This window comes from Oppia nitens, unplaced genomic scaffold (genome assembly GCF_028296485.1).
Source record: "Oppia nitens isolate AA-2021 unplaced genomic scaffold, nextdenovo-longstitch-racon4-pilon3 scaffold2_pilon_pilon_pilon, whole genome shotgun sequence".
NCBI classification, from domain to species: domain Eukaryota; kingdom Metazoa; phylum Arthropoda; class Arachnida; order Sarcoptiformes; family Oppiidae; genus Oppia; species Oppia nitens.
The window spans coordinates 5,859,247-5,874,048 of NW_026533210.1; the positions used below are offsets into that span (position 1 = coordinate 5,859,247).

The 14,802-nt window shown below is 23.2% G+C and overlaps 1 protein-coding gene across 1 annotated transcript; it reads left to right on the plus strand.

Annotated features, from left to right (window-relative positions):
* The first annotated feature begins 328 nt into the window (after positions 1-328).
* LOC128955872 (uncharacterized) lies at positions 329-14,290 on the plus strand. Its single transcript, XM_054301550.1, has 7 exons — positions 329-398; positions 8,016-8,300; positions 8,378-8,973; positions 9,935-11,135; positions 11,285-11,510; positions 13,283-13,575; positions 13,791-14,290. Exons 1-7 carry the CDS (start codon positions 329-331, stop codon positions 14,288-14,290), a joined length of 3,171 nt encoding a protein of 1,056 aa, XP_054157525.1.
* Positions 14,291-14,802: the final 512 nt, after the last annotated feature.

The window sequence follows — 14,802 nt, forward strand, 5'->3', positions numbered from 1 at the left end:
TTAATATTGTCTTATTTAAAGTAAGATTTAATTTGAAAATATTTATCCCAATTATAATGCGTGCAAAATAGTAATTATTTTTTGTTGTAAAATTATTAATATAAACAATATTTTGATAATTATGTTAAACCTAAACCAAATATAATGTATTTTGAAATTTTTGCGTTAATATTTAGCAAATGTTGTCAATTTGTTACTATAATTATTATTATAAATCAAAGATTTTGACTAAAAATATTTATAATATAGTTATTAATATTATTTTTCACAAAACGGACTAACATTGCGTGATCTTTATTTTAAAATATCAGAGCTTTAAGACAGGGATATGTTGTCCTCTATATCATCCTATTTATCACCAATTTTTTTGGTCATCATTATCATCACATTATGCAAAGGTATGCAAACATTTCTATTCATTATTATTTTTATTGCATAAAGTTTTTTAATAGTAATCTAAATAAGTATATAGTTTTATATTTAGTTTTTTTTAATAATGAAAACACACTCCTAACAAATACATTATTGTTTCTATTTATAATTAATAATAAAAAAATATAAATAGAAAAAATTGAAATAAATTTAGTAAATTGAAGATTTTTTTTATAACATCAAACATAATTATTTATGTATATTATGTTTATATTTATATAAGAAAAAATAATTAATTCGCTTTCAACATCAAGTTTTTAAAAATAAATTATTTTTTAATATTTTTTATTATCAAATATAGTTTTTTTCATTATGAAAATGAATTGCAATTTCTCGTGTATTACATTCATAGCTCATGTCTTGTTATGTTTTATGACTGCATTTAAATTATAAAATAAAAAAAAACACAAATTTTATTTTAATAAATTATTTTCAACTTGATTTTAAGATTTGAAAACTATTTAATAATTTTGGATAAAATATATTTCTTTATATATAGTTTTTTAAAAAAAATGTTTGTCATAATTATTAGATACTGTTTGATTTTTTTAGTTTTTAAAAACTTTAATAATATTAGAAATTGCTTTTAAATATTGCGTTAATGATCATATCATTTAAATTATTGATGTATTTATACAAATCATGTAATGTAATATATTAAACTAAATTGATTTTTTATGCTATTGACGCTGATTTTTTGTTTGTTTATTGATGCCATTAAACAAAAAAAAATAATTAATTTTAATTTTTATTAGTTCATATGTCAAAAACAACTTTTTAAATATATATTATATAAAACTAAATCTTTAGACTTAATATTAGAGGTCTAATATCTACTGAAACAAAAAATAATGAGATTATTATTAATGATAAAATAGTTGTGTTTATTACTTGCCAAATGACACGAAAACATGATTTCAATTTTTAATAAAAATCAATCAAATATTTTAAAAAGTTGATAATTATTTATATTTTATGAAATAACAACATCTGATCGCTGATACACATGACATGTCAAATGCATTATAGTTTTAATCAAATATATATATAAATATTTTTTTTTATAAATACATTGAAATAATATTATGCAAAATCCAAAACTTTAAATATTTATTTTGAATGTTTTATATAAACATAAGATAAGTAATGCAAAATAAATGTTTAAATGCTATATAGTATTTTGTCAAAAAAAATCTAACATTAGCAAAAATTCATATGAACTATAGCTTAATGCTTATATGTTATCTAAATAATTATCTCACATTGAGTTTAATCCCTAAATTAATTACATATATAAAATACGTTAATGTGTACAATATATCTATATATGTACAGTATATACACTATAATATTATATATAATATACTGTATAAAAGAGCGGCTAAATATCATAAAAATTATATTATAATACAAATTTAACCGTAAAGTATAATGTGTTTGATAGATATATTTATAAATAGATTTTACAGTATTTTTTTTGTTAAATAGTTAAATGAAAACAAGTTTTATTTGAGTGAGAGATGATATAAATCTTATGATTAAAGTGTAACAAAAATTGCTAATAAACGCTTAAATTTAATTGAAAAAAAGTAAATAAATTTTAACTTTATATATATTTATTTAAAAAAAACATTTTGCTTTTAGACTAATTTTTATTTAGTCAAATCATATTATATAAGACTAATGCAATTAAAAGCACAAAAACAAATCACACATTTTTCACATAATTTATAATTATTTTTATTTTTTTAACATACCATTTATATTATTACACTTGCATTAGATATCGCAAATTAAAAAAATATAAATATAATTAACTATTTAAGTTAAATGAATACCTTAAGTAATGTTTTTTTATAAATAATAATAAGATTTAAAAATAAAAAATATAATTAATTCAACTTCTACTATCTTATTTTTTAAATTAATTTATTTATAACTATTGATGAATATTTTTTTAATAAAAAATAGTAATAAAAAAAGCCAAATAAATTAACTAAAGCTGTAAAATTATAATATAAAACTATAACATTATTATTGCACAAAAATAGAATAATTACTATTAATTTTTATGAAATAAATAATAATATTTTTTTTCTCATTATTGTTTTGCCGAACAATATCCTAACAATAGGTAACACATAATAAAAAAGTAGTGTTCAATAAATATAATTATTTTTCAAACATATATATATATATATATATATATATATATATATATATACTATATTCTTCAATCTTCAAAACTTATTGATTTGTTATTTATGTAATAAAATTTTTTTTATATACCTATTGTAGCATACATTATAATAAAGTCGATGAACAACAATAAATAATATATTGATAATAAACGTAGCGGTATATACAGTAAATATACTGTATAAATTTATATATATAGATAGACTAACCCTAACTTTATTTATAAGTTTCTTTATATTATGTACAATAGGAGTCAAAAATAAGAAACTATTTTTAATGACTTTTCCCAAATCGTGACTACTATTCAATTACAGTGTTGTCCAATGTTTTTGTTATTTCTTTATTTTATTATTATTATTACAATATTATTGTTAGAAAAAAGCTAACAATAAACAGTCATCTCTTTACATGTCTTGTTAGACAATCAATTGGACGGCACACTCATCGCTTGTTGCTTAACATGTGATACCTGTATACCATATATATATATATATATATACATATAACACAGTATATATATATTAATAATATAATATTTAATAAGATATTGTTTGGCCGCACACAACGTCTATTGATGAGAGAGACACTAACACACAAAACAATTTCTCTCAATGTTTAAAATAATAAGATTTTTATCGCATAAACAATATTATAATAATAATAACGAAATAAATAAATAATTTTTGAAATAATACGACCACACAATAAATTATTTCCTTTGCATAGTTGTCTTATATATGTATAATATTATATAACAAAATTATCATTATGTCATTATTGTTTATTATTTGTTTGTTTTTTAAAATGAAACTTTTCTCATCATTATATAAAATTATAAAAATTTTAAACATATTTTTAAAGCAAAGTTATTTCAACTTTCATTTAACATTATATATATATAATACACACATTAAATGGTAAAACTTATCTAATATAATATATTTTCCTTTATAACTGTGTATAACATTTAATTTCCTGAAATTACTAGTTTTCATATGTAGTGTACGACATGTGGGTCCTGTCCTGCCAGTGCTCATCATTATCATCATTGTTGTTGTCATGTTTGTTGACCACAATAGGACACAGACAACTAATTATATATATATATATACAGTATATATACAGTATATATACAGTATATATACAGTATATATACTGTATTTTAAATTGTTTAACTCATTTCATTATAAAAACAATGACACCAATTGTGTTATACAATAATTATTGTTTAATTATGACAGTTATGGGCATCACTTTCTATTATATAATCAGTTACCTCTATATATATATACTGTATAAGTCATTGCTCTATATTATGAGATGAATCACAATATACTGTATAATAATAATAATAATTTTGAATATAAAGAAAATATAAACTTTAATATTTATGTTAATTAACATTATATTTCAAACATTATATTTTTAAAAATCATTAAGATTTCCGTTAAACTCATTGGAAAATAAATTGAGAAAATATCTTACTTCTAGACAATGAAAACAAATACTGTATATACAGTATATATAATTTTATAATAACACGATATATTTGACAATTTAAAAACTGAAATAATAATAATAATAATAAAATATTGTTTTAAACATTTAATTTAAAACAATACATAATTTTGTTATGAAGAGATGAAAATTGAAAGTAAAGATCAATAAAAGATTAGATAATATTAAATATTTGGCGGAAAAGTTATGATAATCAGTATAATCTTATAAAACATTCATACAGTATATACAAAATTAATTATATTTATTATATTTTGAGATAAATAACATGAATATATTGAATAAAAACATATGTTTCACTTATTTTATAACTTAAAATATCTATCTAAAAAATCTTTCAACAAAACTATATAAGATTATTAACAAATATAATAAAAAAAATTCAAAAATAAATTAACAACAAAACTAAGTGTTTTTGTTTGTTATTATTAATAATAATATTTAGTTAATTTAATTTATGACTACATTTTAAGGCGATTATTATTAACATTAATACCATAATAACAATGTTTAAAACGTTAGACACGATTCCCATACAATATTATAAATAATAGATTTGTATATATTTTTTTTATTTGTGTAATAATAAAATAATATTTATTTTTCTTATTTAATATAAATAATAATTTTAATGTAATAATACTGTATTAAGTAATCATAAAATTTTCAAAACCCTATTAACTAAGCATTAGTGTACTCTATATATAATATAAATTTCATAAATTTTTATTTGTTTTCTAAATATTTATAAAAATAATTATTATTTGATATTTTTATTATCTTTTTTCTCTCTGTATTTTATTTGTTGTTGTTTTTTATCTTTTTTTATTATGGTTTGTAAAAATCTTTTGTTAAAAATCTTTCGTTAGTTTTAGTGATTATAACAACCGAAATGATGTTTTCAAATAACAAACAAAAATCTCATAATTATTATAGTATATAAAAATTTTATCTAATCTATTTACTTGCACTAAATAGTCCAAAAAAATGTTGTTTTTACTATTGTTTTTTTTCAAATATAAAATTAAATGTTTTTTTTCTTTCACTGCAGTTATGTAACGTTAATAATGTAATAAAATAATAAAAACTTATAAAATCAAAACAATTATATATTTTTGAATACAATATTTAAATGAAATAAACAATCGGTGAAATTCATAGCATAAAACAATTACATATCATTTTTTCTAAAACAAAAGTTTTATGATTAATAAATTAAAATATAATTATTTTGATTTTAAATGATTAATCTTTTTATTTAATTTCATCGCATTTCTCATCCTTTCAAAATATAATTGCAATAATTGTTTCACAATTTATACAAAACTGTATTATACTTGCAAAATGTGATGAAATTTACTATTATATTATAATTATAGTTAAATATAATAATTTCTTAATCATTTAAAAAACTCATAAATTATCAATAAATCATTTTCACAATTAATAACTGAAAGAGTTATTTAATTAATTTCTTTTTATTACTATTTTTAATATTTAAAAAGCAATATGATTTAATACATGTAATAATAATAATATTATTATTATGGTTGTAATTTATTGAATCCATTATGACTGATTACAATAAAAATAGTTGCAATAATTTTTTTTAACAAACAATAATGTTAATTTTTTTCATTTATTGCAATTTAATGCAATTATAATTAAATTATATTTATTAAATAATGTTCAAAAAATATTTTATAAAATATGTAATATACAGTATATTTACGTGCATTTTATATATATCAATATGGGTTAATTACTATAAGGCGTGGCATTAACTATACTAATACTAAAAATAATACTATACTTTTGTATCAATTATATATAAATTTATATACTGTATGTTTAAACTATACATTTAAACATTTTTTTATAAATATTTATAAATACATAATACCGATAAATATTATTAATATATATATACAGTCAAACATAATATACTGTATATTTAAGTGTACAGTATTTCATTGACTTTGAAAACAACTCAAAACTTATGCCAATCATGAAATAGTGGGCTATAATGGCATTCATTAAAAAAGGAGTACTTGTTTTTTTATTTTTTATTTTGATTTTAAAATTATTCATAATTTTATCGCTGAATAATATTATATATACATTTGATATTTTATAATAAAAAAAACTGTTTCTTATTTTGTTAACATTTGTTTTTTTGGCTACATTTGTTAAAACAACATAATAACATTAACTATTATATAAAAAAAAGTTTAGTGATTTATCGCATACTTATTTTAATTTGATAGGATGGTAATGGACTTTATTATAGTTTTTTTTATTATACAAGTACTGTACCATTGGTATAATACAGTATACAGTTACTAATATATGATATTACCTTTACCTGTACAATATAGTTTATGCATCTCCCAATTTTTTTTATTATGATTATTACAGTATAGATATTGTTATTATAATTATATTATATACTATATATTACTTTATTATAAATGATGGTTACCTATTCAAAGTAATTTTTGAAGGTTTGAATAAAAACTCCATTTACAGTACATTTATTTAATGAAATTGTTATACATTTATATTATTTTTTTGTAACTATATTTATACATTTTGCTTTGTATTGTGTAAAAGTTTCATTAAATACAATACTGTATATACCGGTATATAAAAAAAAGTTAAACTATAATATTAAGTTTGATTTTCTCTCTAAATAACATACATTATATTGTTTTATGCATTAAAAACTAGTAATTTTAGTTATTTTAAAATTATTATTATTTAAATTAAATCAAAACTTTATTTTCTATTATTCAATTCAAAAAACGTTGTCCTACAAGTTGTTACACAAAAAATGATAATATATATTAAATAATATCAACCTTAATATTATATATATATATATATATATATATATATATATAATATGCATACAAATTATTTTAGAAATAGAAAAACTATTATAAAATAAATGTTATTTTTAAAAATTCATAAATATAGTAGATATTTGAAATTTTCCCATACATTTTATAAAATAATTTTTTTGTTCATATTTGCAAATATCAAATTTAATAATAATATTTTATTTTTTTTATTTGTTGCATTTATTAATTGTTCAAAAAATAAGTTATTTATATACAAATATTTTAATTAATTCAAAAAAATAAAATAAAACTAATAATACATATATTTGCATTTATCAATAAATATTGCCTATGCATAAATTATATATATATTATTTATATTTTTATATGCATCGAAAATTATTATATAAGTACTTATAAAATATTTAAAATTATTATATATTTAAAAATAACTTTTATTTTTTGTTTATATTTTGTATGTCTAATAAATTTATTTTATAATAATAATAATAATAATAATAATAATAATACTATTACTTCTACTAAAATGCTATTAAATTTATTCAAACATTTATTTAAAAAAGCATATATCATAACTAATTGTTTTGATAATTTAAAATCTAAGTATTATTATTTTATTATTTTTATTATGTAATAATAATAATAATAATAATAGCAATAAAATGAATGCATGTATGCATTAGCATTATACTTTTTAGCATACAAATACTAACAAATATATATATATATATATATATACTATAACTATATATACAATTTATGCAATTATTGTAAACAAATCATTAATCAAAAAAAAATCTAAGTTTCAAAAACTCATGAATCATATCGTTTGACATGCATTTGAAACATATCACACGTGTTTTCATTATATAATATAATTTATATATACTGTATATTATAAAACAATAGTCTTTTAAATCATTTATCACACAAACATCTATCTTATCATTATATAAATAATAAACTATGTGTTGATTTTTTTTTGTTTTTTGATATGAATAGGTGACCAAACCTACCTGAGCTCATCATCGGAAGCGTATTTATCATCATCTAATAAGCATCACTCGTCATCACTTCCTGGACCAGTGTTGGCATCTTTAGGCCAATTCAAATGTCCGGAACAGTTTGGCTATTATCCGGATATAACAAATTGTACCAAATATTTTGTATGTGTTTTCGGGGAACCCTTACACGAGACCTGTACGGGTGGTCTGTATTTTTCATCGGAACTCCAAACCTGTGACTGGCCTATCAATGTCCGGTGCGCTACCGATAACATTAAAAACTGTATGTATTGTCTATTTTTAAGTTATATTATATTAATTATAATAATATTAAATACTGATATATATTATTGAAAATAGATTCGAGTGATAACGTTGAAGACAGTCTACCAGTATTTCAGGTCTTCACCGAACAGGAGGACAGTCGTAGACTAGAGTACAAGCCTGAGTCAAATGACAGGTCGTCACTCAAAGACAAAGTTATAGTTAATAAACACAACGACAACAGTGATAGACAACGATTTGATTATAAAACCATTGAGACGGACGCAGAGTTTTCCAGTAAGAAATTAGTGACCAATCGGCCCACACATCAAGGAGGCTATGGTCAACATATCCGCCAATATCTGACCACAACTACCACCACAACAACTGAAGCTCCAGTAGAATGGGATGTGATTTACTTGAAGACTGAACTGATGGACGAAAATGGCCGGGAGTTTGGTGGACGTCAGGACAACAAATCGGAAAACAATTTTCACAGCAATAAAGTCGTCGTCAAGGATGACCTCCAAAATCCTGAGTATGAAGAGGAAGCCATCGCATCGTATATGGATGAAAATGGAGGAATACACCTACACGATGGACCGGGAGGTCTATATGGACTCGTGCCACCAGAAACCGTATCTGATCATCACATCTCTGTGTTCAGTAGGCCAGCCATTCAGGATAATAAGGTATTTATGATTATCAAAAAAAATGTTTCTTTAAAATAAAACTTTTAAAATAAACGCAATTTTTATTACAGATAATTATAGTATTTATTTTTGAAACAAAAATATATCATATACTGTATTACATTAATTTGTTATAATAAATAGTTTACTAACACTTTTTTATATGTATTAAGTTTTTTTTAGTGAAATAATTCGTGGTAAGGGCTGACTGATTACCGGTACACTTAACATACCTTTCCTCTCTTTCTTTCTTTCTTTTGCAATGGTTTACTGTTAATATAAAAAAGTTAAATTTAATATATAAGTTATTTTAGCTATTTTTAGTATTTTTTATATTTAATTAAAGATAACTATACATATCAATTAGCAATCTATCGATAGCGCATATATTATTGAATAAAGTGAGAATTAATGAGCAAATTTTTTTTATTTAATTTTCATGTATTATATATTAATAAGTTGTGATTATTTTTTGTTGTTACTATATATAAGCGCACCTTATTTATTGAACCTATTATTTATTGCTTAAGTTTTGTTGTTGTTTTAAATATTTTATTTATATTGATTATATAACAGACAGTCCCCCTTAGTTAAGCGTATATACAGGAGGTATTAAAATTATAATATTATATAACAGCAAAAACAACAAAACTATGTTTTAAATTAATTTTATTTTATGAATAATTACTTTTAGTTTTATATGCCTTTAACTTATTTCTATACAAATTTTGCTATTTTCTTGTTTAATTTTTTATTTTGAAACTTTTTTTTATTATTTTATTATTATTATTATGTAAAGTAACAAAAATAAAACATTAATTTATATGAATCAAAAAAAAAACATTTAAACTTTTTTTTTATAAATATATACACTGTCTAATAGTATAGTACTGCATAATATAAATATACATAATAACTTATAATACTGTATTTAAAAAGTATTTTTTCTGTACATTAATAGGAAAAACCAGTTCATAGTAAAGATAAGGCTGTTGTTGGCACAGGTATGCGAAAGGAGCAAATGTATGATAAGGACTATCATCAACAGCAACAACAACAACGAAATCGTGGCTCAAAAGTAGTCCATTTTGACGACGACATCGAGTCGGAGGGTGTTATCATTGATAAACTGAGGACAGATATATCAAGTCATCATCGTATGGGCTCAGGTATAACTATCAGCCGGTCTATTGCTGAACCAGAGATAAGATTTGTTACCACAAGAGAAGAAGTTCTATTATCACCGCAAGTCGTTTCATCGACAACGACAACAACGACTACAGCCCCACCACATCCAGCACTAGTAGCCCAACAACCAGATATTATGTCAGAACCATTTGTCATACAAAAGATAGATCTTAAGCGCAATACTAACAATAATATGACAGCAAATACAACTAATGAGAGATCAAAATCTATGAGAGATATGACACTAATTAGCAAATTAAACAAAAATAATAGTATCAATAATAACACTAATAAAGGTTTTATCACAAGTGTTAGCTACCAGACCTCAGCATCGGTAGTAATGCCACGCATACCCCGATTCTATCAACAACATCAACAACCAGTTAGTCGTCAAAAATATCACAAAATAAATGTCCAAAAGTTTACTGATTTGAATCCTTTAGTCAAATACATTAAGACTTTGGACTCGGAAGTCAGGTTAGAACCATTGACTTTCCTGCCACTCAACTATACCCACCAATTGGTCACTGGTCAGAGTATACCGAAACAGCCTTATGTTAAAATACCTGAACCTCCAGTGGCTTCTACTCCGCCCACAGTATTTTACTCATACCGAAGCAGCGATACGACCAGAAAAACTACTACCACTACTCCGATGCCTAATAATATTACCCAATATAGACGTCCAGCTCTATTACAACCGTCTGTCTATACAACAACAACAACAACATTTAGTTCAGTTGTCAATCATTTACCAATTAATGAATTACAAACAGCAAACAATCGGCCGTTAATTGTAAATACTCTGAAAAGCTCGGCACAGACACCTGTTGAACCTGTGCTGTCGGCAGCATCGGTACGACCATCTTCTAACGCTTTGCCCGCCGCATATGATTCCTATACGATGGCCACCAAATGCTTGGAGAAGTCATGTAGACCGCCTAACTGTCATTGCAGTGGAACTGATAGTCCAGGTATTTAATATTTACTATAAATAATTAATTAAAAAATAACATTATTAATAATTTAGCGCAAAATATTACTGTAAATAACAAAATTGTAATTGATACTTTTTTTCTAATTATTATTTACAATAATTAATTAATTAATTAATTTTCATAAGATGGACTATTACCAACAACAATACCGCAAATTATAATGATAACGTTTGATGATGCAATCAATGATGTCAATTGGCATATCTATGAGGAGATCTTTCAACCGCATCGGACTAATCCAAACGGCTGTCCCATTCGGGGCACGTTTTATGTGTCGCACGAATGGACCGATTACGGACAGGTACAGACACTGTACTCCCGGGGCCACGAAATGGCATCGCATTCAATAACGTAAGTAATCTCATAGTACTGTTTAAAAAAATAAAATATAGGAAAATCTGGTGTTTTAAAATATATACTGTATTAATAAAATTCATATTAATTATGACTTTCTCTCATATTATAAGCTGAAAGTACAGTAAATACATTAAATATTTAAGTACTAAAATTTATTAAAAAAAACTACACTTTAATAGTATAGTGTTAAATATATACAATAATTTATAACAATACTCGAGATAACGTTAATACACAAAAAAATAACAGTAAATTAAAAGTCAATTATATTAATAGTTATGAAGCAATTGAGAAAAATTCAAATCATAATCAAAAATCATAATCTCTTTAAATAGTAAGCAAAATATTTTCTGTAAAAACAACAGTTATTATGGATTTTATTGACAATAGTATTGAGACATTGAATATACGGTTTCGTCGTCAGTCCGCACGTAATAAATCTTGTAGTCATTATCGACGTCTACTTCGACTCATCCGAAAGGGTCGGATATATTTGTTTTCTGCCGCAGTATTTTGGTTCATACATGTGCTGACACTGACCTATCAGTTACAGTGCTATAATTTATTAGCTCCCGGTTCTAACCGATTGTGGTTTCTGGCAAAGTGTGGCCTTGTTTTTGCATTCATTGAGTTTATCAGAATTTTCGTCAATATATTTATGACATATCAGACAATCATTTTGATGACATTCAACGCTCATTGATTATTAAGGAAACGACACATTAGGGCTAATATATTGTGATATTAAAGATTATAACAAAAGAGAAAAAGATATTTTAAAATAATAAATATAATTATAATAATAAACAAAATAATAATAATACATAGATATAAAAATTATATTTATAAAATAGTATTATAATTTATATAAAAATATATTCAAAGATTAATATTAAACAAATTGAATATTCATTTATATATTGATAATAAAACATTTTTTGAATCTCATTAAATAATCAATATATAAAATATAATAGTTTATTATATAATTACTAATATAATTATTAATTAGTAAGTTTGTTATAACAAATATAGTATAGTTTTTGTTTTATGGAAACAAATAATTAATTGATTAGTAATTATTGTTTACATTTTAATTATTCGCTATAAATCCAATATCACGATATTATAAGCAAAATCAAAAATAATTAATCAATTAATTGATTAATTTTTTACAATTACACGCCAGTATCAATTGCTTGACTATATAATATTATTAATGATATAAAATCATAATTGGTTAACCCATGTATGGCAACGATCTACAGGAGCGCATTATATTGTCAATAAGTGATGCTATTATCAACTCTCGTGATTGTTGTTTGCAAACTAAACTTAATTATGTTTTTTTCTGAGACAACAGTTATCTTTGATGTTATATATATTGTAAAAAACCAAACACTGTTCGCTAACATCACGACTACTGGACTAAACATTTAATAAATTATTACTGATTTCATGCATTAAACATAACTGAATATACAGTACACTCACTATTTACATGTATAATACATAGTAAACTATTTATATAATAATAATATACAATATATAAGACAATTATAAATCAATTGACTCATAATAATGTTAGTTTTTTTTGAAAATTATTATTTTTTGTTGATTTCCTGCATATCATATTAAACCAATTAATATGAATCACGCACTCATTTATATATATATATATATATATATATATATATATATATATATATCGTATTATATATACATATATTTATATATTTACTGTTTTGCAAATCAAAATATAACAGACATAGTTTCGGCGAAAAGTTCACCAAAAGTCAATGGATTAAAGAGATTAATGGCCAGAAAAATATACTCCACACTTATGGCGGTGTAGAGCTCCGGGACATACGTGGTATGAGAGCGCCGTTCCTACAGATCGGTGGTAATAAACAGTTTGAAATGTTATATGAAATGAACTTTACATACGACTCATCGATGTCCATCTTTGACAATTCACCGCCTTATTGGCCATACACATTGGACTATGCTATTGGACACGAATGTATGATAACTCCCTGTCCCACAAAGTCATTTCCAGGTATATGTCTTTTTTGAAAAATACCTAAAATAGTTAATTTACAGACAATTAACATTAATAATTTATATCAAACTTTATTATATATAAGTATTTTGTTTGTTTGTTTTTTAAGTAAATATGTTTATTAAATAAATAGTAATAATTTATTAGAATAATCAACATTATATTGATATAATGTATAAATTTAAATAATTTTTATTAATTAAAACAATAAGGTCTTTGGGAAATCGGTTTAGTCATGTGGCAGGACTTGAAGGGTGGCCGGTGTTCAATGGGTGACGCCTGTAGTAATCCGATGGATGAGTCGGGTGTTTACGACATGATTATGAAAAACTTTGATCGCCACTATCGGTCCAATCGGTCGCCATTCGGCCTATTCTATCACTCGGCCTGGTTTAACACCCGACACCATTTGTCGGGTTTTTTGAAATTTATAGACGAAGTACGCAAACTTGAGGATGTCTATTTTGTGACCAATTGGCAGCTCATACAGTGGATGAAAGATCCGACACCACTGTCTCGTATACGAAATTTTAAGCCCTGGATGTGTCAGCCCAATGAGGATAGCCCTCCACCGACTCCATGTCTCAACCCGACGGTGTGCAACGTATCCTTCAAAAAGGGTTCTCGATTTTTCAAGACATGTCAGCCCTGTCCAGATGAGTATCCATGGCTCGGAGCTACCAGTTCTTCCACCAGTAAACGCAGGAATTGAAAATAATTGAGTGATTGACTCATTTTTTTGTTAAATATAAACATTTGTTAATTTCAGTTAAATTAAAATATCATTTAATAATTTATATATACATGTATATGAAAATGTTACACACTGTATAAAAAAATTTATTTATTATTTTTATATTTTCACAATTTTATTATTAAATTAATTTATACAAGTTATTGAAAATATTATTTATTTATTAAATTATATAAATATACAGTATATGATATTTGATAATATTTATTTTCCACAATCATATATTAAAAATTAAAATCTAAACCAACATCATTGACTACTGGTCCAACATTATAATCATTGCCAACAATAGGTTTACGTCCATCAGCTGTTCGGGGCCATACCGGTGCGCCATTTGGACTCGGGCCCAATGGATTATCATATGGTGCATTTTTATCAGTGGTATCACCATAATAATTTTGCAAATAACCTGTACATAATTATATTATGTTATGTAGAAAATATTATTAAAATATAAAAAGTTATAATTA